The sequence below is a fragment of the Leopardus geoffroyi genome, chromosome C1 (assembly GCF_018350155.1).
Source record: "Leopardus geoffroyi isolate Oge1 chromosome C1, O.geoffroyi_Oge1_pat1.0, whole genome shotgun sequence".
Lineage (NCBI taxonomy): Eukaryota > Metazoa > Chordata > Mammalia > Carnivora > Felidae > Leopardus > Leopardus geoffroyi.
The window spans coordinates 1,267,701-1,293,973 of record NC_059328.1 but is presented as its reverse complement, the minus strand read 5'-3'; the positions used below and the strand labels follow the sequence as shown (position 1 = coordinate 1,293,973).

Here is a 26,273-nt window from a genome sequence, read left to right as displayed (position 1 = left end):
CACCCCTGCAGCAGGCTGTGGCCACCTCCGTGCGGCTTCCCCCAGCCCCTCGGCCCAACTGCCCTTTGTCCCCTGCTTCCCGGTGGAGGCTCAGTGCCGGCCTGCCTGGTGCAGGGGGCCCAGCGCAGACACCTGGGAGGCCTCCAGACGTCCGGCCAGAGCCCGGCTCGGCCTGACGTCAGGACGCCCCCACGGGCCCTCCCGCCCACCCAGCCTGGCCCTCAGGAGGGGCACCGGGGGCACCTGCCCCCCTCCTGGGCTTCCCGAGCGCTGAGCCCGGCCCCCGGATGGTAGCCGTGTGCGGAGGGCAGGGCCCACCCGGGGCTGGACAAGGCTCGGCCCCCGCTTCTCGTGAGCGGGCGGGACACCACCTCCGGGAACCCCAGCAGCAAACCCACCCCACCCCTGGTCCAGAACCGCCTTCGCTGCACCCCGGATTCTAGGGGCCCCGAAGGCCAGGCACACCTGAGTGCCCTGCCTTGGTGCTGCTTCTCGCCGTGGGGCGCACTTCCCGCAAAAAGGCACCCCATGCCTGAGCGGGGGCAGGGTTCCCAGGGGTCTGGTGGATCTGGGGAGGTGTGTGGGGCCCTGGAGCCTACAGACACCTCGAGGGAGAGCGTGCACACCCGCCTTCCCGAGGGTTTGCTCGGGAAGACGGTAAGACCTATCCTGGTGGTGGGTCGCGAGGCCTCCAGCCAAGCCCACGGCCTGCTGCTTAAAGGGCGCCGCCTGTCACAGCGATCCTTGCTGGCCCCAGCACCCCAGGTGGCTTCTTTGGGGGCCAGATGCGGGGGTGGGGGGCCAGCCCAGGCACGGATCCCCTGGGGCCTAGCCAGCATCCGGCTTCTCCAGGGAAGGGGCAGTGCCTGTATCTCCCCTTCCGGGCAGGGCAGCCCCCACAGCCAGGGGGTCCTCTGGCCTGGGGTCCCTGTCCAAGAGTGGGACTGGAGGCACGAGAGGGAGCAGGGCTTACGTCTTGGAGCCTCGAGGCCCCTGCCCTAGGGTGCCAGTCCGCGAAGCCCTGTGTGGACAGAGGTGGGTGTGTTCTCGCACAGACCACGGCCCGGGAACGCTCGGCTCACGGTCACGGGGGCGGTGGGCCACCCTACACCGAGCAGGCGTGGGCGTGTTGTGTCCGCGAGTTTAGAGTCTAGGGTGTCCAGAGGAGGCTTTGTGCGGAGCAAGCCCGCCGCCGTCGGCAGGGAACCAGCAGCTCTGGGCACAGAAGGAGCATTCCCTGGAGCCACACCCGCGCCCCTGCACCAGGGGCCCCGCGCGTCCGCTCCCCCTGTGCCCGTGCTCACCTACACCTCCCGCGCCCCTGTGCACCCCCCCCCCCCCCAGCACTGCAGAAAACCAGGGACAAGTGGAAGAGACTGGGCACCATTTTAATGCAGTAGAAGCTTTGTCTCTTAAATTTTAAATACCTCTGTTGTGTATCTTAACGTCAGGAAACATGCCCCCAGACCCTGAGACCAGGAGGCCGCTTCCTCCCCAGGGAGGGGGGTGGGGAGGGGTGGCAGACGGAGGGCCAAGGCGAGGGCAGCTGCGATCCGCCCTGAGCCTCCGTCAGAGTCTGAGCAGGAGGCCGGTGGCCGCGGAGCCCCTGCAGGGGGCCGGCACGTCCCCGCAGCCCCCTTGGCCCCCGGAGCAGGCACCCTCCGGGGTGCCCCGCTCCTCCCCTGGGGGTCCCCTCGGGCCCTGCAGCCGCTGCTGCCGTTCGTGGGCCTGCCGGGCCCGGCTGGCGATGGCGCGCACGCGGCTCTGGCTGCGGGAGGACGAGCGCCGCAGGAAGCCGGGGGCACCGGGCACCCCTTCCCCAGCGCCACTCAGGCTGGTGGGCGAGGTGATGTCACCGGCCTGCTGGAAGCCCGTGAGCCAGCGCAGCTGCTCGGTCAGGGCGTCCCGTCGCGCCCCCCGCACCGCCCGCCCCTCCCTCGCCAGGCCCAGGCTTCGGCCCAGGATCTCCACTTGAGGGGCAAAGTCGTCAGCAGTCAGGTCCCCCAGGCTCTTGGACTTGGCGGCTGCAGGGCAGTCCCGGAGGCCTACCAGGGGGAGGCGGCCCCAGGGTGGCCTAGGGGCCGGCGGACGGGGCTGAAGCTCTTCCGGCGCCGTGGGCAGCTGGCTGGCAGCCCGCAGGTTAGGGCTGGATTTGCTCTTGGTCACAGCAGGCAGGTCTAGGCGGGCGGCCGTGGCCGAGCAGGGTCGCAGGGGCAGGCGTCCTGCTGGAGCCCCGGAGACGCTCTCACGGCCCAGGCCCAGGCCCGGCAGGGAGAGGTCGATGACCGTGTCGCCGGAGGACACGCTGGAGGATGAAGACACGCTGTCTCGGTGGCCGCCCGGTTCCAGCCGCCGCCATAGCCGGTCTCCAGCCGTGGCGTCCGAGTACACGGTGGGGCAGGGCCCGGCCAGGGGCCGCCATCCGCCCGGGATCTCCGGGGGCACCTTCCCGTCGCCGTCAGCCCTTCTGACCGTCTGGCTGCCGGGGGCCCCCTCGCAGGCTCCCCCTGGGCCCCCACCGTTGTACACCCGCCGATGGCTTTCTGGGGCTTGCTCCGTGTCCCCTCTGCTCTGGGTCCTGAGTTGGAAGGGCGTGGGAGCTCCCAGAGCCACCACAGGGGGGCTGGCCACTTCGGCGGCGGGTCCCGACGGGCACGGCAGCCCTCCCGGGGAGGGGCTGGGGGGGGCAGCCACCAGAGGTGGGGGGCCGGGGCCCGGGGCTGGCTCCTCGGCAATGGTTTCCAGGCCACGGAGGGAGGAGCCTGGCCTCTGCGCGGAGAAAGGGCGGGTGTCTGTGGACGAGAGGAGAAGAGCGTGTCGGGCTCATCCCCCAGGGACGGTGCCCGCAGGACCCCCAACAGCCAGGCCCCTCGGTGGGCACGCAGCTGCCCCCCACCCTGCCCTCCGGCTCTGCCGCTGCTGGGGCTGGTGGGGGGGGGGGGGGTGGGGTGGTGGGCAGACGGGCCTGTGTCCACGGGCAGGGTCCACGGGGCCCGGCCAACAAGCCAGGCCGGGGACGGCACAGGGTGCACGGGGGACCGGGGGACCGGGCCCCATTACCTGGCACTCGGCTGCTCTCAGTCCCTAACTACAGAGGCAGCGTGGGGACAGAAAGGAGAACAGAGTGGTCAGCATAGGGGTGGGGCTGCCCGGTGGACAAACATCGAGGCTGGGCGGGTGCAGGGATGGCGGGGAGGGGACAGCTCAGCTTTCAGCCCCTCCACAGGCCGGGGTCCAGTCACAGCCGGTGCTCAGCGCGGCTCAGGCCATAAATGAAGCCCCAGGGCCGAGCAGGCGCCGTCTCCTCCACTCGACACCCTGGGCACCGTCCAGGGGTCTCGGGGGCGTCGGGGGCCGCTCTGCAGGGCACCACCGACCCACGCCGGACTCGCCAGAGGCCTTCGGTGCAGAGTCAGGGGCCGGACACCCGCGGCCCGGCCCCGGAGGGAGACAAGGGGGGCTGGAAGCTCCCCCGGGTCTTAGGAAGGGCATCCAGGGCAGCCGGGTCATGGGGGCACTGGGTGGGTGGGGGGGGGGGGGGGAGGGGGGCAACCTCAGCCCCCGAGGCAGCTGTGGTCAGACCTGCTCTCGCTTCCCTGGCCGCTTAGGGGCTGGGGGGGAGGAGGGTGGGGGGGGGGATCTGCGCGGGCAGGTCGCAGTCAGCTGGGGAAGGGGTGCTGGGGGCTACGGGGGCCCCCGGGCAAGCAGGGAGCAGCGGGAAGTAAAGCCACGACGAGCACAGGGAGGCGGCGGTTCGGGCGCGGCAGCGCAGCAGACTCCGGGCCGGCCATGCCGAGGGGCGGAGTGGGGGCAGCACAGAGGACGCCGCGGAGGAGCGTCGGGTCTTACCGGCGGAGACCGTGGAGGATTTACGCCTAATCTCCTCCAGCTTTTGAGCGAACAAGGCATTCATCTCCCGCTGCAGGGCCCCAGCCTGCCTGCGGGCGCCCTCGGGCCAGTGGGGGGCCACCTCGGGGCCGCCCAGGCTGCCGGAGTCCAAGGACACAGAGCCGCCGCCGCCGCCGCCGCCGCCGCCGCCCGGACCCTGCCACCGGGCCCCTCTGCCTCTCCCCGCGGCAGTGGGGGGCGCCCCCAGCGAGTCCGCACGGGCCCGGGGCTGCTGGCTGACGGGCTCGCGCCCGGCCCCGGGCCCCGGGCCGGGCAGCCGTCCCGGCCGCGGGCCCTCGGCGTCCTCACCGGCGCAGGAGCCGACCACACACTTCATGCAGGCGGCGGCCATCCCGGCGGGCCCGGGGCCCTCGGGCGCACCGGGGGGCCGCCCCTGGGCCAGACTCCCGCGCGCCGGGCTCCTCCCCACCGGCGCCTTACCTCGGGGGCTGCGGTTGCCCTGCTCCTCCGGGGGGGCCGAGGCCTCCAGAGCGGGGCCGGGGCCGGGGGCCGCCACGTCACGGGCCTCCCCCTCGGAGCCGGGGTCCTGCGTGCCCAGGACCAGCTCCGGGAAGGCCTCGCGACCCGGCTTCTGGCTCTTGGTCGGGGCGCTGGCCGTGCGCCGCAGGAGCCGCTGGCTAACGGAAGGCCGAGGCGGGGGCCGACCAGCAGCATGGCTGTCCAGGGAGCCGGGCTTTGGGCCTCTGAGGAACAGGCCTTTTAGGCCCAGAGCCTGCTTGACCTGCAAGAGAAGGAGCCCACGTAGCCAGCAGCCGGGCACCGGGGACCGGGGACCGCCGGCCCGGCCCCCGGCACGCTCCGGCAGGCGGTGACGGGCCCGAGCCTGCCGCAGCCCAAGAGCCAGCCCGACGAGGGCACCGGCGAGCGAGTCAGGCTCGTGCCGCTCAGGGCTGCGGGTGTGGGAGAGGGTGTCCAGGGCGCCCCTTCCGGGGACGGCAGCTGCCACGGCCTTGGCGCAGACCAGGAGGCGCCGCCGGACGGTGGACGGGTCCCAGGACGGGCGGGCCCGGCGACGGCCAGACGGAGAGGCCCCCCCCAGGGTTCTCCCCGGACCCTGGATCCTGCGCCCACACCGCGTGCCCCTCACGGAGCCCCCAGCTGTGGCGGAGCAGGCCGGCCCAGGGCCCGCGGGGTGGGCCTGACACGGGGAGAAAACCCCACGGGAGCAGACACCGCCAGGCTCACGCCCACCCCCACCTTCGGGCGCCACAGGCTGAGGAAGCAAGCAAAGCCTGGTGCGGGCCAGCGGTCTGCTCTCCCGGGGCCCTGCCCGGCCCACTCCTCGGACATGCTGCCTCCTCCGGGAAGCCTTCCTGCCCCGCTGCCAGCCTCACCCTGCTCTCGGTTCACACAGCCCTAAGGGCAGGCCCCGTGCCGGCTCGGCGTTCCCTGAACTGCCGCTGGCTTCGGGCCTTCCCGGACAGCCGGGCCCGGGAAGTCCCCGCGAGGCCTCTCCCGACAGCCTCCCCGCCCGAGGAGGGCAGCTGGGGGCCCCCGGGACCAGCCAGCAAGTACCCGGGTCAACGCCGGAGAGGCCGGCGGCTGCGTGTCGAGAGTGCAGAGGCCGGAGGGGTCCTCGCATGCAGAGGCCCCGACAACAGCCACCACTCCCCAGTGACACAGGGGCACGTCTGGGCAGAGGTGTTAAAGTGGCCAGCACTTGAATCAGCTTCCCGATTCAAGATCCCAAATCTAGTGCAATTTGGGCGGAGTTGCCCGCAAAGCCATTTAGAAGGAGGTCCAGGATTCAAGCTCCGAGCTCCTGGTCCCTGGGGCCTCCCCACCCCACCCCACCCCACCCCACCCCAGACGTGATGGGCGCACGGAGTCAGGGAGCACGTGGGGGTGGGGGCGGAGAGGAAAGGCGAGGGCAGGAAGGGCGATGGGGGCAGGGGGGCAGGGCGCTCAAAGCCAGAGGACCAGACACAGAGGTAGGCGGGGGACACGGGGCGGCAGACGGAGGACGGGGAGGGGTCCACGCACAGGAGGCCTCGCTGAAGTCCTGGACCTGCCTCGTAAATGCTGCTCTGTGGCTGAACATGGCCCAAGGGACCCCAGAGCCGCGGCACGATCCATGTCGCATGAGCTGACAGTCTCCAAAATGCTATCGGGAATCACGGATGCTAAATGGGGGCGGCCTGAGCATGCAGTGGGGGGGCAGGCGGGCTCCGCCGCCCCGGCGCTGGGGTACCTTCGAGCTCCTAACGGGACTGTCCTTCTAAAAGTAGACTTTAGACATAGGCAAGCTCACTGCAAGACCAAAGAGACAGAGTGAAGGCTGTGAGACGCCGACAGCCGGGCGCGGGGCCCGCGGAGACAGGCAGACACGCCACGGACAGACGGGGTGACGACGGGTGAGAGCCAGGCGGCCCGTGGTGCCGCGGGGCCGCGCAGGTGGCAGGACAGAGACAGCGCCGGGACCACGCAGGCCCCCCCACGCACACCGGACGGACCGCCACACACACGCCCTGCCTGGGCCCGGAGCACAGAACGGGGCCGCCCTGGGTTCCGCGACCCGGGGCGATGGAGTGAGAGCCCCGTCCGGGGATGCGGGGTGGGGGGCAGGGCCAGGCAGACACCCTCCAGAGAGGGACGGAGAAGCGGGGACCCTGAGACGTAGGAGTGAGGAGGTTTAGGAGAGACGGGGGGTGGGGGGCGGGGGTGCCCAGGAAGGGCCAGGGTGTCTGGTTCCTGGTGCCTGCAGCGGCCCCGGGACACCGGGGTCAGGTGTCCCTACTGCCCACCTTGCAGGTGGAGACACAGACCCAGAGGAGTAAGCACCAGGCCCAACAGCCTGGCAACGGGGCCGGGGTGGGAGCAGGGGCGGGCCGGGCAGATGGCCCTGCGGGTGGCACTCACCTTACCGCTGACGTCACTGATGGCCACATGGACAAAGATAGAGGCCTCTTCCATCCCCTCCAGGTGCACGTGCCGGTAGCCTGAAACAGCCAGGCCACGGTCACCCCGCCCCGCGCTCTACCCAAAGGTCCCGGGGTTGTACTCCAGTTCTGGGGGCTCCTTCTCCGGGAAGCCCTCCGGTATCACTCAGTCCTGCAACGACCTCTTCCTCTTCCTGGGGCCTGGGGGACCCCACAGACTGGGCTCCCCTCCCCCATCCCGCCCACCAAGTGCCCCTGGCCTTATACCTTCCTCCTCAGCTCCCTGTTGTGTCTCCAGGCCCACCCATGGCAGGGACCGACTCACAGAAAGAAGCTCAGTCCTGGCTTCAGCTGACCTACAGGGGACTCTGGCCTGTGGGGGACACTGGCCTATGGGGGAGGACCGGTCTCTATGGGGGATGCTGCCCTGTGGGGGGGACTGGTCTCTATGGGGGACGCTGGCCTGTGGGGGGGGACCAGTCTCTATGGGGGACACTGGCCTGTGGGTGGGACCGGTCTCTGTGAGGGACACTGGCCTATGGGGGGGACCAGTCCCTATGGGGGATGCTGCCCTGTGGGGGGGACTGGTCTCTATGGGGGACACTGGCCTGTGGGGGGACCAGTCTCTATGGGGGACACTGGCCTGTGGGTGGGACCGGTCTCTATGGGGGACACTGGCCTGTGGGGGGGACTGGTCTTTATGGGGGATGCTGGACTGTGGAGGGACCGGTCTCTATGGGGGATGCTGGACTGTGGGGGGACACTGGCCTGTGGGCAGGACCAGTCTCTATGGGGGACACTGGCCTGTGGGTGGGACCGGTCTCTATGGGGGACACTGGCCTGTGGGGGGGACCGGTCTCTATGGGGGACACTGGCCTGTGGGGGGAACCGGTCTTTATGGGGGATGCTGGGCTGTGGGGGGACCGGTCTCTATGGAGGGTGGTGGCCTGTGGGGGGACACTGGCCTGAGGGGATGCTTGTCTTTATGGGGGACACTGGGCTCTGCAGGAGATGCTGGTCTCTACACCGGGGGGCCCTGGCCCGGGCTCTGCCCTCCCTGCCCTGCTGGCCCCCTGCGCACCTGGCATCATGCTGCTGAAGGCCAGTGTCCTCTGGCCAATGAAGTCACGCCCGATGGGGTCATGGTCCCAGACGAGGAAGCGCACCAGCGCGATCTCAGGCATGTGCACCGTGAACACCAGGGTCTCCTCCCACATGGGGTTGAATCCTAGAGGCCACCGGGAGGAGGTGTCACCTCCCACCCCAGGTCCAGCCCGGAGGCCACCTGGGCCCTCGCCCTCTTCCGGTGCCTCCTTCGGGGGCTGGCGGCCCGGCCCGGGGGAACCTGGGGACTGGGCTCTGGCCAGGGGCGCCCCCGCCCGGCCCTCCCCTGTGGCCCCCGGGGCCTCACCGTTGTCGTCCACCACACGCGTCTGCTCCTTGTTGCAGTCCACGGGGAGCCCGATGACCTCCACCTCCACGAAGGGGTCGATGATCTGGGCGCGGAGGGCAGGGCTGGCACCTGGCCTGGCGCGGCGCCCCAGCCCCGCCCACCCGGGCCCGGGCCCCTCCTACCTCGCCCCGGTCCCCCAGCATCGAGTCCCTCGGCTTGGGGAGCTGCTGCCCGCTGATGATGCGAAGCACCAGCTGCTTCTTGAGCTGCCCGGGCAGAGGGTCCTCGGAGTTGGGGTTGAAGACGCCTGGGGGGTGCGGGGGTGCCAGGCTGAGGGGGAGCGGGGCCGGCCTCCACCCTCTCACCAGGCGGGCTGGGCACCCCACCGCACCCTCCTGCTGGACGGGAGCGCCAGGCCCGGGGGGCGGGAGGCGGCGTTCCGGCACGGGGGTCCCAGGGGTCCGCGTGCTGGCCGCCCCCGTGACCACCCTGTGACCGGGCACGGCTCGTCTCCCCTCTCGGCACACGGCCTCCGGGTGCGGGGCCGGGTGCGGGGTTCCCCGGGTGGGGCTCTGCGGGCACGTCACCCGAGGAGGTGGCAGTTGCAAGCTGGGGAGCAGGAAGACTTTAAAATGGGGAGAAAGCCACACGTGGTTGGGGGTGTCTCGGCCTGAGTCCTTGGGGAGTCCCCTCAGACTTGTCACGCCGGGGAACCTCATGGGGGGCCAAGCGTGGGGAGGGGCTCCCTAGCGCACCCCTCGCGGATTCCCGGCAGGGTGGGGGTCCTTCCCCGCACACCCCCTTCTGGCATCCTGGGGGCCGTGTCCCTGGCTGACCCACCAGGTGGCCCTGCTGACGCTCCGTGTCCCTGGGCCCCCGGGCCTCACCCTGGCACATGCACTGGGGCTTGAGCACGTAGCCACAGTTGCCATTGAGGCTGAACTTGGCCCGGTTCAGCTGCAGCATCCGGCCCTCCGACTGGTAGTTCAGGGCGACTACGGGCAGGGAGGCGACGTGGCCCGGTCAGCGCCTGGCCGCCCGCCGCCCCGCCTCCCCCCCACGGCTGCCCGAGTCCAGGGCTCACCTATGTGAGCGGGGACGCTGGGCTCACAGCCCTGTGCGTGAGCGGGGCGTGTGTGCGCGCGGGTCCTGGCAGAACGTCCCCGGGGCCCTGCCCCGCCAGCCCCCGTCCACCCCCCGGGGACGCGGGCGGACGTGCCTCCGTCTCTCCCTCCTCGTCCTGGGGTCCCGGGCCCCCCCCCCCGCCCCGCAGGGCCGGCCGGGCGACACCGGCAGGGGGTGATAGAGGCTCCCCAAAGCCAGCGGCCAGGGAGCAAGGCCGGCCGCCCCGTGACGCGCACCCATCTGGCAGCCGGCGTTCCAGAAGGGCTGAGGGTTGTAGTTGCTGGAGTCCACGCGGTACGAGGAGGGGTAGATGCGGGACAGCTGGTGCTGGTTAAAGCGCAGGTACTGGGCCGGCTTCTGCTGCAGGATCTGCTGGGCCCTGGTCTCGCTGAAGGACGACACCTGCCAGCTGGACGCCACTGCGGAGCAGGGGGGCGGCATCAGGGGCGCAGGCAGGCCAGCGCCCCGCCTCCCCCTCCCCGGCCCCCCCGGGGGGCCCCGGTCCCCTCACCTTCCGCCTCCACGTCGTGGATGCCCACAGACTTGGTGTACTTGACCAGGTCCGAGAGGGCGCGAGACAGCTTCACGGTCTTCTTCTGCCGGCTCGCCCTGCGGACACGGCGGGGGACAGGGGGTCAGGGCCTCCCGACTCAGGCCAGCCTGCGCACCCCAGTTTGGGAGGCAGGCTCCAGGCCTCAGCCGGCTCCACCCAGGAGCGACGTGGGGGAGGGGCGGGTGCCGGCGGGGACCCCACCGAAGGATGCCTCCCCAGCCGCATCGGGCGCTGGAAGCGAGCGCAGGGGGCGACGCTGGCCAGTCCGGCCCCCTCGAGGTCCGCGCCCAGGGGCCCCCACTCCCCCAGCCCACCGCGCGGTCCCCCCGCCACCCAGGGCCTGCGCATCCAACTCCCGCTGCCGCGCAGACAGGGGCCTGGGCGCCTCCCGCTGCCACGGTCCGTTCGGGCGGGGCACTGACCCTCGGCCCTGGCTGCCTTGGGACTCCAGGTCCTCGCCCCCCTCCTCCATGCTGGCCGCTTTCTTTAGTTTGCTGCTCTTTTTCTGTGTGGAAGGACAGCGGAGTGAGGCCCCGTGGGGCCGCCCAGTGACCCAGGGGCGTCGGCCGGTGTGCCTGGTTGGGGGGGTTGGCCATCGAGGCATCTGCTGCGTCCAGCCCCAGCCAGGTGCTGAGGCCGGCTCTGAACCCCAGCCCCAGTGGGACGATGGAGCTAGGGGGGATTCTGGAAGCCAGGTCAGGGGTCCCGGGAGCTGAACGGGGCTCCCCGGCTGGCCGGCCCAGGGACCCCCGGGGGGCACAGGAACGGGGAGCCGGCCGCCCCTGCCCGGGAGCCCCGCCAGACCTTGCGCTTGGAGAAGCTGCTCATGAGGGTCCGGTTGTTCCGTCTGCTGCCACCGGTGTCCTCCCCGGACTCCACGCCGTCCTCAGCCTAGGGGACGGAGAGAGCGGTGAAGGGGGCGCCCAGGCTCAGGGCCCCAGGCTCCGAGGCTCCGGGCAGCCTTCCCCAGCCCGCCCCGGGGGCGCAGAGGCAGGGGTCTGAGAGGGAGTGTGGAGGCCCCACGGGCTCCTCCAGAAGTGTTTTGAACTCATTAGGGCCCCAGTTCTGAATTCTTTCCCCATGGAGGGCGAGTGTACGATAAGTGCTGTTTGTGTGTCTGGAACGTTCCTCGGCCGAGCATGCTTATGTAAGGCTTTTATGAAGACCCCTGCAGCTCTGACGTCCTGTCCTGCTTCTCGCAGAGACCAAAGTATTACCTAATTAGACAGATGTGGTCTGTGCCCCCGAAGCGGCCGTTTCACATCACCCTCGGGGCTTCTGGGAGCTTCTGGGAGCTTCCGCACCGTTGTCTATGGAGCACCTTCCCTGCTCCCGCCCAGCCCCCCCCCAGACCCGGTCCCGTACGTGCGTCTGCACACACACAACTCCCCGCCAACCGTGCCCCGGCCTGGACCGCCGGCCTCTCAGGCAGGAGGTGAGCAAGGCCCCTGGTCAGGAGCTCAAGCTGGGCCCCACTGGGCCCGAGAGGGGAGGACACGAGGGTCAGCTCCACCCCAGGGGCACAGGGGACGGGACCTCATGCCGCAGAGAGCCCACTGTGGCGCCCGCGCCCTCGGCCCCCCACCTGAGCGCCGTGCACCGTGGCTCACACGTCGGGAAAGGAGCGTGCGGCCCAAGACGCTGCCCGCAGCCGCCCCCGAGCTCCAGCCCCCGCCCTGCCCCTGCCCACTCCTGCTCTGCGGAGAAGCCCGGGCCCGTGGGGAGTCAGGACAGGCGCCTCTCCGGCTCCCGGCTCCCGGCTCCCACCCGCGTCGGCCCTCCTCGTGCCCCACCCCCCGGTCAGGGGGCGGCGCGGGAGGCGCTCGTGCGGACCCCGGGGCACAGACCCGCCACAGCAGAGGCCCTGGGCGTCAGCCCCGCCCCCGACTGCGCTTACGAGTGTCTCTCCCTCCCCTGGCCTGGCGACACCAGCCCCTGTCCCTCCTGACTAGTTGCCGGCTCCGCGGCCCGCGGGCAGAGGCGCCGGCAGCCACGCCGGGCGTTTGCAGCCGCTTGAAGCCGACGTGCTTCACGGCTCTGTAAACACGGCCTGAAACGCCGCGCACACGCGCCTCTGAATCTGCGCACAACCAGGGAGGGGCGCCTGTTGGCCCAGCATCCGGAGAAGCGGCCGCTGCCTCGGCCAGAACCTGCCGTCGCCACCCCACCCCCGTACGCGGCACCCCCCGCACCCGCGCCCCTGTACCTCTGCGCACCGCACCCCTGCACACCCACACCCCCGCACCCCTGCACCCGCACACCCTGTGCCCCTACGCACCGCACCCCTGCACACCCACACCCCGCACCCCTGCACCCTCACCCCTGTACCTCTGCACACCCACACCCCTGCACCCTGCACCCGCGACCCTGTACCTCTGCGCACCGCACCCCTGCACACCCACACCCCCGCACCCCTGCACCCGCACACCCTGTGCCCCTACGCACTGCACCCCTGCACACCCACACCCCGCACCCCTGCACCCGCCCACCCTGTACCTCTGTGCACCGCACCCCTGCACACCCACACACCCTGCAGTCCCGCACACCTGCACACCCTGTACCCCCACACCCCGCACCCCTACACCCGCACACCCTGTACCTCTGCACACCGCACCCCTGCACACCCGCACCCCTGTACCCGCACACCCTGTACCTCTGCACACCGCACCCCTGCAGACCCACAACCCCGCAACCCCGCACCCGCACAACCTGTGCCCCTACGCACCTCAACCCTGCACACCCACACCCCCACACCCCCACACCCGCACATCCTGTACCTCTGCGCACCGCACACCTGCACACCCACACCCCTGTACCCCTGCACCCTCACCCCTGTACCTCTGCACACCCACACCCCTGTACCCCTGCACCCGCACACCCTGTACCTCTGCGCACCGCACCCCTGCACCCCCACACCCCTGCACCCCCACACCCACACATCCTGTACCTCTGCGCACCGCACCCCTGCACACCCACACCCCCGCACCCCTGCACCCGTACACCCTGTGCCCCTACGCACCGCACCCCTGCACACCCACACCCCGCACCCCTGCACCCTCACCCCTGTACCTCTGCACACCCACACCCCGCACCCCTGCACCCGCACACTCTGTACCTCTGTGCACCGCACCCCTGCACACCCACACACCCTGCAGTCCCGCACACCTGCACACCCTGTACCCCCACACCCCGCACCCCTACACCCGCACACCCTGTACCTCTGCACACCGTACCCCTGCACACCCACACCCCCGCACCCCTGTACCCACACACCCTGTACCTCTGCGTACCGCACCCCTGCACACCCACACACCCTGCAGTCCCGCATGCCTGCACCCCAGCATGCCCGCACCCCACATACCCTACACACTTGCACCCCACAGCCCTATACATACTGCACACCCAAACACCAGCACCCTGCGCTCCCCCACACCCTGCACACCTGAACACCCACACCCCTGCATACCCACACATCCACACCCCCCACACCCTGCACACTCATACCCCCACACTCCCCGAACAGCCACACTCACCCCCTCACCCCCACATGCTCATACCCCCACATCCCTGGACACTGCACGTTTACACACCTGCACCCCCCACACCCGCACCCCCTCAGCTCCCACACACCTACATGACCACACCCCCCCACACACCGCACCCTCCCACACCTTGCACACCCACGCACCTACAACCCCCGTACACCCAGCACCCCTGTACCCCCACACACCTGCACACCCACACCCTCTGCACACACACCCCTCACCCCTGCACACTCTAACACCCGCAACACCGCACGCCCGCGCCACCGCACCCCCAATCTTGGCAGAGGTTACAGCACCGGCCTGAGCACCACCCTCAGGGAGGCCGAGGGAAGCGGAGGGCCCGCAGTGGGGCCGCTCCTGCCCCTCGACACCGCCTGACACGAGAGCTCGGCCTGGTGGGCGGGGCCACTGGGAAGGCAGGTGGAGGAGTGCCGGCTGCAGGGCCCTTCCGAGCAGGAACCTCCAGTCCTGGCCACTCGGGATGTCGGGGGGACTGGCTCCCTCACAGAAGATCAGGCCTGCCCTCGGCCAGCACCCGTGCCCGTTAGACTTGCACCCGGCACTGAAGACGGGGGTCCCCTCCTTGCCCCTCTGTTTCTTCCCCACCAGTCTGCCCACCCTACGTCTGCCTACTGCCTCCCAGGGAGCGGGGGGCCACAGCCTCTGGCCACTCGGCAAAGGGGACAGAGAGGCATGTGGGAGCAGGTGCATGACCACACTGCCCAGCCCCCCCCACACACACAGAGTTCTGTGCCCTGCATCCCCACTGCTCCCCTGCGCGTGCCCCAGCCGGGGAGGGCCTGATGCTGCTGGGGGCGGGGGGTCCTCCCTGACGCCCCCTCCAAGCTCCACGCCTGGCAGCTCAGCCTAAGCTGCCACAACTTCTCCTCCTCCAGGAAGCCTTCCCTGAGTACCTGTTCCCCCTCATGCAAAAAGTCACATGGACATTAGTTCCCCAGGTCCAAGCTGCCATCCTGCACGTCCCCAAGCCCCCACCTAGAAATCTGGGCACTGGAAATAAGCAACGCCCTGTCTGCATGGGACCTGTGGGGGCCACCTGCACAGAGAGGGATCCCCAGTGTCCGGGGGCACCGGCTGTACCACGTGCCCTGTGGGTGCGACAGACACTTGTATCTAAACACACTGCCCGGGAAGCCCAGCCCCCCACCTGCCTTCCCACCTTCCCCGGGGCCCAGACAGTGGTGAGCTCTGCAGGGGGCAGGGGGCAGGGGGCAGGGGGCAGGGGGCAGGGCAGGGCTCTCTCCAAACGGGTAGACCCCACCTCCACCGCCTGCCCTGCAGCCCTGCTCACCGTGAAACAGGGTCTGTAGGGCTGACCCACACCCCGCCTGGCCCCAAACCAGCCGCGCTGCCCACCACAGCCCCTGGGGGATCAGCTGCACTTGAGCCTCTCAGCTGATGCACCTGACCTTCGAGGTTCGCGGCCCCTCTCCAGCCGGGCCCCAGACTGTTCAGCCTCGCCGACCCGGCCTAGCGCCCCCCAACACATGCTTCACGCCCGCCATTCTCCCCATGAGGTTCCTCCAAGAGCCCAGCCCTGCTTCCCCGTGAGGCTGTCGGGGACTCCAGGCCTGGACCAGCTAGATAGCTCCCCAAGACTGTCTGGGCTCTGAGACGCTGTGTGCCCCTCTCTGTCACTCACAAGACCCTTCGGCAGGAGGTGCCTGGCCTCCAGCCCCCAGGCAATGCTCAAGTCCCCTTCCACAAAGAGCTGCAAATCCCCGGGGTGGGGGGTGGGGGGTGCCCACCCTCTCCCGCTCACAGCCTGGGTGGAGGGTGTGGGATGGGGGGCAGCTCCCCTGGGGACCTCAAGGAAACAGCCGTCAACCACATCAGAGCAACCACGCAAATGGGGCCACCCCTTCACCCTGGCCAGCCGCCCTGTGACACAGGGAAGGCTGCAAGTCCCTTATGATCAGAATCAAAACAGCTTGAGGCGAGCTCCTAGAGAAGCCGGGGTCGAGAGGCAGGCCGGCAGGCAGCAGGGCCAGCGGGCAGTGGTATGAGTGCGCACGCAGGCTTGTGTGTGCAGGTGTGTGCACAGGTGTGCATAACTAGGTGTGTAGGTGTGTGCACGGGCGTGCGTGCGTGCACAACTAGGTATGTAGATGTGTGCGCGCACAAGTAGGTCTGTGCAGGTGTGTGCACAGAGGTGTGCGTGTGTGCATGAGTAGGTGTGTGCAGGTGTGTGCACAGAGGTGTGCGTGTGCACAACTAGGTAACTAGGTGTATGCACGGGTGTGCGTGTGCACAAGTAGGTGTGTGCAGGTGTGTGCGCAGAGGTGCGTGTGTGCACGCGTAGGTGTGTGTGGGTGTGTGCACAGGCTCGGGGGCGTGTGTGTATGCACACACACGTGCACCGGTGTGCACGGACCTCGTGCTCCAGGCCCTTGACCCGGCTGCAGGCTGACGTCACCGGCCATCGGGCTCTCACCTTTTTGCCCTCTGCCTTGTGCCCAAGCTTCCCGGACGGGGGCAGCGTGGACACGGTGAAGTCGTTTGCGTCCTCACAGTCCCGAATCTTCGACTCCTTCATGAGGGAATCCAGTTTCCTCTTGGCGATGTTTTCCACACGCTTCCGGTTGGTGGCGGCCTGCCAGAGCCACATGGTCGCCCCTTGCCACCAGCCCCCAGCCCCACGGCAGCAGCGGTGACAGCCCCCAGGGTCTCGGGCAGGGCCGCGGGGGCCTGCTGGAGCCGGGGAGCCCAAACCCCATCTTGGCTTCTCACACCCCTGGCCGCACACTCACCCCCGCATTGCGTTGCCTACCCCCACACCTCCCAGCTCCTGGGGCGCACCTCAGGCCTACGATCTGCCCCAGGGCCACAGCCAGTGACCTCCAGGCTCTGAACCAGGCCTCTCGGATTTTAACACCTGCACCCCTTTAGCTGCACGACGCCGCCCCAGGGATTCCGGTGTCTGGCCAGTGGGGGAGGCAGTCGGTGTGCCCGGTGGCCACGTTGGGCTCCAAGAACCCGAAGCAGCTCGGGATCTGGGATCCCACCAGTGGCTACGATGTCCCTCAGGAGATGGGCAGGGGGCAGGGATGGACGGCCCGGCCTCCAGCACCCGGGGCATAGCCCCTAGGTGCCCTCTCTGTCCGAAGCAGCCCCCATCATAGCCCTAACAAACTCGGGCCCCTCCAGGGCAGCGCCTGGGCCGTGGGCATCTGGGTGCCCCAGAGCCCAGGCTGGAGGCGTGCACCCGAGGCGTCAGAGAACTCGGGTGTCCTGTCACCCGGAGCCAGAGAAATATGCGGAGAATATTCCAGAGAACATGCGGAGAATATGCGGAGAGCACATCCAAGCGGAGAATTCCGCTGCCTCAGGGCTTTCTCAAACAATTAGCCAGCATGGCTGGGAATGCTCCTGCACAATTATTTTCCCATCCGATGGCCCCTCAGGGAGAAATAATGCCTTCCCGCCTCGGAGCAGCGGCTTAGAACAGTGCCCAGAGGAGAAAAGATGCTAATTAGAGAGTCCCCCCAGCCCCCCTCTGCCAAGCCCTTTTTCACTCCTCCTTCCCGTGTAGCCAGCCCCCAGCCCCAGCACCTCTGCCAGCTGGGAGTGCAGGGCCACGTCTTGGGTGAAGGGGCAGGCAGGGAAGGCCCCCCACCCCGGCTGAGTGTGTGCCCAGTTGTCTAACTGCCGTGCAAAGCACCCTCACATCTGCCCGATGTCCCTCTCTCAGCCACTGCCTTCTCACAGCAAGGCCGTGAGTCTGCTCTTCAGGACTGTGGCTCCCCTGCCCCCAAGAAGGGAAGGGCCTCCCAGCCCCTACTCACATCCCCATTGAGGAGTTTGCAATCTTCATCGATCTCGTCTGCACTGTCTTCATCAGACACCTCGCCCTCTTCAGCATCCTCACTGATGTTGGCAGGGAGCTTCTTGCCCTGGGGGGAGGTGGCGGACCATGGGAGGGGTTCTGCCGGAAGTACCGGGAGGCCAGTAGCCACAGGAGCGGCAGCAAAGGGAAGGAGCCTTTCTCAAGCTTGCTTGTGGACCTCAGGCCACAGGGCAGAAGCCAGTCTGGCACTTCCTTGCAGCAGCAGTGTGGGAGGGAAACGCCTGGGTGTGCACACAGAGGTCCCTAGATTGAATGGCCACCATGGAGGGAGACTGAGGCCAGGTTGGGCACAGGGCCTACCCTGACTCCTCAAATCTGCCACAGATGGTGTGGAGCCCTGTACTGTCCAGAGCAGGGCAACTACCCCTCACCTGGCCACAGATCAGAGGCCAGAGGCCCAGCAGGATGCTGGCCCTAGAAGGGGCAGGGAGGGGCTTACCTTCACCAGGATCTTGCCCTTGAGCATCTGCGGAGAAGGAAGCATGGTGGCATCCTCACCGCTCACTGATGACAAGTCCAGCTTATCCCCAAGAATATCCGTCAGATACTGAGCCATCTTCTTTTGTTGGATAACACTGCAGTGGTTCTCAATGGACAGGATCACTGGGTACCTGTGGCCCCAAGGTGGAAGGAGCAGAATAAGCCAGGGGAGGGCTAGGCCCCCAAATGTGTAAGACCTCAAGTCACCTGCACCAGTGAATGAAAAGAGACCTTCACCAGCAGCCAGGATAGATGGAACTGACAGCCACTCTGAGAAGGGGCCCATCGATGGCTTTGAAAAGCAACTGCATGGGTGGGAAAGGATCTGGGAGATGTTAGGGACAGGTAAAGAAGGCATGCAATTCATAGCCCAATAAGAAAAAACAAAGGCAATTAGAAACTCCAGGAAAACAAAAGGAAACATGCAAGCAAGTCAGCTAGTCATGGTTTAAAAATAATGTGAACTAAACAGGTGCAATATGGAACAATGACTAGACTGAGAAAAATAATCTCATTGACCTAGATACTGGAGACACTGTCCTGTGAATGGCTCTGGGGTCCCAACATCGGCCACATAAGAAAAGGAGACATAAGCCTGGCACATTCCATCTGGTAGAACATTGTTATTACCTTCATAGTGCAGAATGGGGAGTGTAGCATGGGCATTTTCATTACACATTCCTCAGTTGTTTGATTTATTTATTAAATTTTTTTAACGTTTATTTATTTTTGAGAGAGGAGAGAGAACGTGAGTAGAGGAGGGGCAGAGAGAGAGGGAGACAGAGGATCCAAAGTGGGCTCTGTGCGCAGAAAGCCCGACATGGGGCTTGAACCCACGAACCGTGAGATCATGACCCGAGCCAAAGTTGGACTTAACTGGCCACCCAGGCACCCCTGTTTGATTTATTTTTTTAACCGTATGCACATTTTACTTGGATTTTTGTCGAAAGGCAACATGATCCTTTTAGAAAATGTAGGTGACCCAGACCTAGATGGCATGAATCAGAGCAAGAGATGGGCGAGTCCTGTGGTGCAGAGAGGGCAAACAGGACTTGGCGGGAAGGTATTCTCCCTACTTCTCAGGCAAGGGACTGAAGCCTGTGGCACAAGGGCCTAGGGAAGAACCCTATGTCTGCAAAGATTATTCTGGCACATGAGAGGCAAGCCCCGTCCTGAGACCCTAGGATGTCCCTGGGTCCTCGGCAGCTATAGGACATCTGTCTGCCTCAGCCCCCCTACCTTGAGATGCCTCTCTCACCTGCAAGTCTAGGCACCAGGCCACCACTCCTCACTCCCACTCCCTCCTGACAGCCCGAGACAGAGCTCGGGCAAGCTCTTTCAGGAGGGGCCCCTCTATTTCTACGTCCTCAATCAATCTGGCTTCTCTTCCCCTCCCTCATTAAATTAGCTCTTTCCTTACCTCTGAGCCTTGTTTAACCAGGACTTGAAGGTGACTGGGGTCGGGGGGGGGGGGGGGGGCAGGGGAGCTGTCTTCTATTTCCAGAAACTAAATAGGATTCTGTTCAACGGTGTCTGTAGCTATAGCTGAGTGACAGCAAATTGAGTTTGGACGCAGAGTAGCTTCTCGGGGGTAATTAGTGCCAGAGCCACCACGGCTGAGGGCGGCTGACAGCAGGGGTCGCCAAGTGTGTGTGGATGGGGGCTGCTCGCACACGCACCCTGCTCAGCCAATCCGCTGTCCCTTCCTGCGCCCGCTGCCCTCCCTCTCCCCGGAGCTGCAGCTCCACTCCCTTCCCGGACCCTCAGCCTCAACGAGGGACCCCCAGATCAGCCCCTTGGCCTCTGCAAACACTGCCCCCAAGAAAGGATGTGGGGGAGTAGCAGGAAGGGCCGCACGAGCCCCTCCCCCACTCCCGCCCCCGTCCCAGCCACTCACTCATTCTTGACGAAAGCATATTTGTTGATGGTCTCGATGACATCTTTGAAGAGAATCTTGGAGGTCAGAGTGTAGCCATGGTGCACAATGGGCTCCCCGTCGGGCCCGTCCCAGCAGTCCACTGCGGGAAGGCAGACGTCAGTCAGCTCCAGGAGCTTGGCCGCCGATGCCCAGAGACCCGCGGCTCGCGGACTGACTGGGGTCAGTCCTCTCGCTCAGCAATTAACACCAGGAGAGGCCTATCACAGCCCCTGCCCGGGAAGGAGGGCAGACACCCCACTCAGAGACCCCCGGAGCCCAAGGCCCCCGGGCCCGAGGGGGGCTCGGACTCCCACGGCCCCCCCGCTCACCCTCCACACAACGGCAGCCGGCCTGCAGGACCCAGGCGTACATGTCCACCCGGGACTGGGACATGAGCTGGTCACCCACGAGGTAGGTGTTGTGGGACGAGGTGATGAAATAGTGGCTCAGTGGCCGCGTCATGTCCTGGTGCACACCGTGGTGCTCTGGGTTGAAGATGTCGCCGGCGGGGCTCCGAGTGTAGTTGGTGAAGCCTGCGTGGGGAGCGTGGGAGGGTGCTTAGCGCCTGCGTGCCAGCTCCCCCCCCCCCCCACCACGGGGCTCATCTCAGGACCCCCCCCACCCCCGCCACGTGGAACGGTAAACTCTCTGCCCAGGCCACTTGTCCAGGCCCCCAGGTTGCCCATCAGCCCGCCGGGACAGCCGGACCGCAGTGATGCCCCGCTCACCGTCAATGCCCAGCACCGCCTTGCTCTTGTTTTCTGGGCAGGGCTCAAACTGCTCGATGATGTCCCGGCAGCTCTCAAGGGTCACCCCCGTCATCTAGGCCAGAGTAGGGGCTTCAGCCCAGGCTAGCCCGTCATTGGCCCCGGGCTAGCCTCAGGCAGCTCCCCCCGCTCCTCCTCCTGCACCACCGCCGCCTCCCAGGCTGCCTCTGATTGTCGCATCAAGACTGCCCACGGTGGGCGTCAGGGGGAGGCTCGGGCGCCTGCAGGGTGCTTCCCTGACTGGGCGGCACACCGGCTACCCTCAGTGTCGTGAGACTTGGGACTCAGCGGCCGGAGGACTACTGGTGGATCACATGGCTTTGGAAGAGCTGTGTCGGACAGGATCCTTGACGCAGGGGAGGGGTCTTTGGTCCCATCAGCTGGCCCACCCCTCATTCCCACCGTGTCGGGGTCTCAAGAGCTGCAGACCAGGGCAGGCCTGGCAGGGAGCCCTATGTGTGAGAAGGTGCAGGAGAACCAGTCCCCCCTTGGAGGAGCCCCAGGGGCACAGGGAGCCTCCCCTACCTGGCTCCCCCTGCTGCCTAACCCACATCCATCTCGGGAAAGCTGCACACGGAAGCCGAGTCCAAGCGGCCCTGGGCATCGATGCCGCCCCCCACCCCCGCCACCCTGCCCTGGTCAGAGGCTGAGTGGTCTCCCAGGGCCCTGCCATGCAGCCCAGGCCGGGAGCCCTCAGTTCCCGGAAGCAAGTTCACCAGCAGGGCTTCTAGGAAGTCCCGTGTAGGCGGGGGTGGGGGAGGGATATCAGGTGATAGTGGGGAAGCGGGGCAAACGGGGTCAGAGCCCAGAGTAGTTGTGGACCTTGGGAGGCCCAGAGTCTGGGGGCTGGGTCCGGGCTCAAACCACCCACCTGGTGGACAGCTTTGGCCCCAGATATAGGGAAAAGCTTCTGGAAAGCTTAGGGCAAAGGGTAGGGAATAATGAGTCAGTACTGCCCTTCCCAGACAGGGCCACTTTCCCACCCTCCACCCCCACGTACACCGGCAACAGGGACAGAGAACCCACGGCCTCATCCCAATGCTGCCCACAGTGGCTGGGCTGGGAGTGAGTTGCCCGGGGCATCAGCATCCAGCCACGCTGGTGCCAGCCTCTCCTGCCTGGGTCAGACCCCAGGGCTTCCCCTAGGAGGATAGGAGAGGAGGCAGGCACACTTCCACGAGGATGGAACCCCAGCAAACTGTGTGAGTAGCGGGGAGGGGTCCTGGGAGCACAGCCCCGAGGACGGCCGCGTGGGGTAAGGTGGGGCAGACACCAACCCAGGACAGCCGCGGTGGGGGGGGGGGGGTGGAGATCCTGGGTAGATACGTGTAGACCCAGCCTGGGTGCCACAGCTGCTCCAGCCACCCAGCCCCCGGCCCTGCCCAGCAGCCTCTGCCCGTGGCCTCTAACCTAAGGCTGACTGCCCCTCCCACTCTCTGCCCCAAACTGGGTCCCTGAGGATCCCAGGAAGTTATAAGTGTGAACGCTGGTCCTCACGGCCGCCTCCCACCAGCCCTTAGGGTGGGAGATATACACTGCCTGGGCTCCACCACGAGGACACTCTTTCCTCAGGGGACACTGGCCTTCCCCTCTCCCACTATGGATTTCCAGCCTCCTGCCCACCACAGCAGGTGACACCCAGCCCCTGCCTGGGCCAAGGTTGAGGGGCCCACATCCCTGAGCCTCCGGACACTGGGCCCCCAGTCAGCAGGGCAGTGCCCAGGAAGCAGTAGGCCTCTTGGTATAGACAAGAAGGCCTAGAGTCAAGAGAAATGGGTGGGTAGCCCCCCTGGCACTTGGAGGAATCTGGGCATCTGCTGGACAAATGGGTCAAAGGTGGCGGTGATGGGCCTGGGGCTCAGGGGGTACAAGCTAGTCAGACCCTTGGCTGGAACAGGTGGGAAGGTTGGGTCATGGAACCCCAGTTCTACGAGGTGCTCCATGCTAAAGGTGCTGTGGTCAAGTGCAGGGTCCCTTGAGGAGGCTCAGGGTATCTGTGGTCATGGCTGAGCCGCTCAGAGGCCCACCAAGGAGCCACCCACTCAGGGCCTCCATTGGACACACCCTGAAATATGCTGGGATGGCCCAGGATGGGAATCAAAGCAGGTTCACTAAGTGGAGGCAGGTTTGAGGACCCTGAGTGTCAGGCTGTGGCCCATCCTTCCAGACTGAAGGATTCTCAGTCACAGTGAACTGGTTCAAGTGCCCTGGGAGCCAAAGGTGAGGCCATGTACGCCAGGACCCTGCTCCTGCTGTCGTCCCCTCACCTTTTGCTCCACCTCCAGGAAGCGCTGGAGGTCAGCGGCGTCCAGGTAGTCCTTGTGGTCGCTGTAGGTCAGCATGAGCAGATAGAGGTCCCGGCGGGTGGACATCATCTTGTAGAAGGCACAGAACTCCTCAAAGCTCAGTGTACCCTGATGGTCATCTGTGTCTGCCTCCTGCAAGCCAAAGCCTCTGGGTCCCCCAGTGTCCCACCCCGATAGCTCCCTGGGATCCTTGCAGCAGTGAACTTACTGGGATCTTGCTCCAACTCTCCCACCAAGAAGCCACTGAGCGATCCTTTCACACAGATCTGACCCTGCCCTCCCAGTCCCAGTCTTTCATGGTCAACTTGCACCTACACCTGGCACAGTCACCCCACATTGAGAGCCAACATCCAACATTGGAGTCAAAACTCCACTATGGGAGTTAATGCCCCTCCTGGGAACCAACACTCTAAACTGAGAGCCAACACCCTGCCCTGGAGTCAACACCCCACATTGGAGCCAACACCCCACTCTGGGAGCCTACCCCCTACATTGGAGCCAACATCTCACCTGGGAGTCAACGCTCGACCCTGAGATCCAACACCCTATTCAGGAAGCCAACATCCCATCCTGGGGGTCAACACCTCACTTTGGAATCAACACGGCACCCTGGGAGCTAACACCCCACCCTGAAGTTAATGCCCACCCTGGACTGTGAGCCTGTAATTACAATTGCTGCCCATTGATTAGAAAAGCACAAGGCCCCAGGGTGCACAGGAGTGTCCAGGCTTCAGTCTCCACAGCAGAGATGAGAGGACCTGGCCACTGTCTTCCTCTTGCGGACAGGGCAGCTCACACGACTCCTGTAGGAACCACCAGGGGCAAACCCACCGAGACCCCAGTGAGACCATGAACTTCTTCATGAACCCACTTACTCAGGGAGCATCTACTGAAGTGTCAGACCCTGGGAACACCAAACGCCAAGGCCAGGGACAGACACAGAGGACAAGGGCACCCAGCGACTGGAGGCCAGGCTGCCCAGAGGAGCCTGAGGTGCCCTGGGGCCACGGTGATCCCGGGGAATGGACAAGAAAGGTCCCGTAGAAGGTGCTGTTCCAGAGCCCCAGTTCTTAGGGCTGGTGGGGTGGGGGTGGGGTGTGAGAAGGACCTGTCTGGAGGTTGGCTGCACAGCAGGCGTTGACATTGGGTCAGCACCATGGACAGCGGCGCTTCTGGCTCTGAGCGCCATCTGGAGTCTTTCCTTATGTGCTGACACAATCTGGGGTGGCTGGGGGGTGGGTGCCACGTCCCTGAGGCCCTCTCTGAACCAGAAGCATCACCAGAGAATCAAGTGGCCACAGTCACCCCCATGTCCCTGTCCCCAGGGAGAGTACTGCTCTTGCGAAGGCCAGTCCTGGCTTGGCACTGAAGTGGACACCCAGCAAGGTCCCAGCATCCCACCCCAGGACCCCAGCGTCTGTGCCAAGGCTGGGACAGGACCAGAGCCCAGAGCCACATGCGCAGGGGCCCAAAAGACACCAGACAAAGACCTCATTGTGCCTGGAGCTCGGTTTGAGAACAGCCCTGGGTCTGACAGCCGGCAGGCCAAAGGACCCCCCTGGGACAGAGCCGGGCCAGCAGCCCTCCCCAGGGTGTGGCTGGAGCCAGGCAGAGATTCCCAGTGTGTCGAGTGTCCAGCCCACAGGGTGATTTGGCCTCCCCCCCATCCCCAAGTTCAGTGCTGGGTGGTCCGGCCGGGAGCCCAGCGCGGGGTGGCTGCCTGCTCTCTGTCCAGCTGCCAGCCCGCGGAGTGAATGAGAATATTTTATGAGGATGAAGCCCTCAGGAAACCCTTAAGGACAGACCCGGCCCCTGAGCCCCAGAATTGCCTCCCGATGTAATTCCTCGGCCCCTCTTTCCACAGACCGTGACTGCAGCAGGTGAAGGCACGCTCGGCTGGAGCTGCTCTGCGGCCCGAGGCCCACACTGGGCCTGCTCTCCACTGTTATCTCAGACTTAATGAAACTATGTTCAAGGCGCTCTTTACCCACCACACAGATCTCTCCTTTGATTAGGCACTTCCAGGTGGTGGAAACAATACAGAGACTCCTCGACCACCGGACTGATGCTAATTATCAGAGCTGCTCTGCCTGGCTGGAGGCCAGCCCTCGTTCTCTGGGGTCCAGAGCCCCGCAAGGTCGGCCGCAAAGATGGCCAGGGAGGCCCAGGCACTCAGGGACTACCGTGGACAAGGCTGCTGGGGTCTGAGCTACCCAGGGCCCGAGGTCCCCGGCTCTAGGCCAACATCAGTGCCCCACCCCTGTTGCTCACTCCCCCTCCAGAGCCAGCCCAGAGTCCGCCCCACCTGCAGGCCCCACAGACAGGCCGCAGGGTCTGTCCCCACTGCTCTGGGATTCCTCAAGGGGATCTGGTTGGAGCCCAGACACAGCCAGGCCGAGCGCTGGTCAGAGGGCTCTGTGGGGAGCCCCTGTACCCAGAGAGCACGTGAGAGGCCCAGTGTCCCTAGAAGAGGGGCAGGTGGGCATGGGCTCCCCAGAGCTCCCAGCGTGGTGCATCTTCAAGCCAGGACTTTGCACTGGACCTTTCTGTGCGCGCTCACCCCATTCTGTGAGGGTACACTCCTCTCCTCCCACCTCACCGGCCAAGCTGGACCCCAAGTTCTAAGCCAGCCTATTGCCTGGCCCCTGACAGCCTCACCATTCTGGAAGGGCCTCTCAGCCCAGAGCTGTCCCTGGAGGTAGGGTAGGCAGGGTACAGGTAGGGGGCTGATCTTCAGGCCTGAGCCATCTGACAGCTCCTCACTGCCCGGGCAGGGGCCCTGTGAGCCCCCCTAGCCCCTGACCAGCAGCCCGAGAGCATCCCACTCGCCCCTTCATTCATGCACAGACCCTTGTGCTCTGAGCTGCGGGGTCCCCACCCCCGCTCTGGCCAAGAACCACCAGCTGTCTATGGTGAGAGCACAAGTGAAGCCACCGGGGGCCGTGCCTGGTGGAGCAGCTGGCTCTGTGCGTGCGTGTGTGTGTGTGTGTGTGTGCGCCCGCGTGAGAGAGACAGAGAGAGACAGAGAGAGCGCCCTCCTCCTGGGTCTGCTTGCCCATCAACTCCACAAACCGGGACCCAATGATGCCACCTTTCCTCCCCGCTGCTCCAGCAGGAGTTCCGGAAAGAGAGAAACTAATTACAGACAATAAAGGCCGCCTCCCAGCTGACAGATGCATTTTCATAACTTCTAACACCGGGGTGGTTGCAACCGGGAGGCTGCAGGGGGAGGGGAGCCAGAGCCGAGGCTGCAACACGGGCCAGTGTGCACCCTGGACCCCGCCAGGCCGGCGTGCCTCATCAAGGCTGGGGAGTCGGCGGGGGGGAGTGGAGGAAAGGGGGTGCAGCCTCCTTTGGGTGGTTTCCCTCAGGGACCCACACCTGCCCCAAATACCTAGGCTGCCAGGGAGGGCCCCGCACAGCTGCAGAGAGAGAGGCGGCCACTTGGGGCATCTCAGCAGATGCAGGGCGCAGGGCAAGGGGCAAGCCGCTTCCTGGCCTCCCACTGACTGCGGGCCCAGAGACCCCGC

At 66.4% G+C, this 26,273-nt stretch overlaps 1 protein-coding gene and 1 long non-coding RNA gene across 5 annotated transcripts in view; one reads left to right on the top strand and one right to left on the bottom strand.

The window, feature by feature from the left end:
- Positions 1 to 1,367: 1,367 nt before the first annotated feature.
- PLCH2 (phospholipase C eta 2) overlaps positions 1,368 to 26,273 on the bottom strand; it is a 69,869-nt gene continuing 44,963 nt past the window's right edge. For all 4 annotated transcript variants that reach the window (XM_045475354.1, XM_045475357.1, XM_045475356.1 and 1 more), the window contains 18 exons: positions 22,705 to 22,875; positions 20,399 to 20,492; positions 20,000 to 20,203; positions 19,650 to 19,770; positions 17,712 to 17,883; positions 17,211 to 17,318; positions 15,860 to 16,018; positions 10,664 to 10,750; positions 10,282 to 10,364; positions 9,818 to 9,915; positions 9,543 to 9,725; positions 9,069 to 9,176; positions 8,364 to 8,488; positions 8,200 to 8,284; positions 7,870 to 8,016; positions 6,769 to 6,848; positions 4,330 to 4,630; positions 1,368 to 2,792 (listed from right to left, as the gene is read on the bottom strand). In XM_045475354.1, coding sequence (XP_045331310.1) covers positions 1,570 to 2,792; positions 4,330 to 4,630; positions 6,769 to 6,848; positions 7,870 to 8,016; positions 8,200 to 8,284; positions 8,364 to 8,488; positions 9,069 to 9,176; positions 9,543 to 9,725; positions 9,818 to 9,915; positions 10,282 to 10,364; positions 10,664 to 10,750; positions 15,860 to 16,018; positions 17,211 to 17,318; positions 17,712 to 17,883; positions 19,650 to 19,770; positions 20,000 to 20,203; positions 20,399 to 20,492; positions 22,705 to 22,875 — 3,549 coding nt within the window. In that variant the 3' untranslated portion in view covers positions 1,368 to 1,569. The remainder of the gene's footprint in view (positions 2,793 to 4,329; positions 4,631 to 6,768; positions 6,849 to 7,869; positions 8,017 to 8,199; positions 8,285 to 8,363; positions 8,489 to 9,068; positions 9,177 to 9,542; positions 9,726 to 9,817; positions 9,916 to 10,281; positions 10,365 to 10,663; positions 10,751 to 15,859; positions 16,019 to 17,210; positions 17,319 to 17,711; positions 17,884 to 19,649; positions 19,771 to 19,999; positions 20,204 to 20,398; positions 20,493 to 22,704; positions 22,876 to 26,273) is intronic.
- On the top strand, positions 22,882 to 25,913 carry LOC123597056. Its single transcript, XR_006711934.1, has 2 exons — positions 22,882 to 23,736; positions 24,069 to 25,913. It is a non-coding gene; the product is annotated as an uncharacterized LOC123597056 (long non-coding RNA).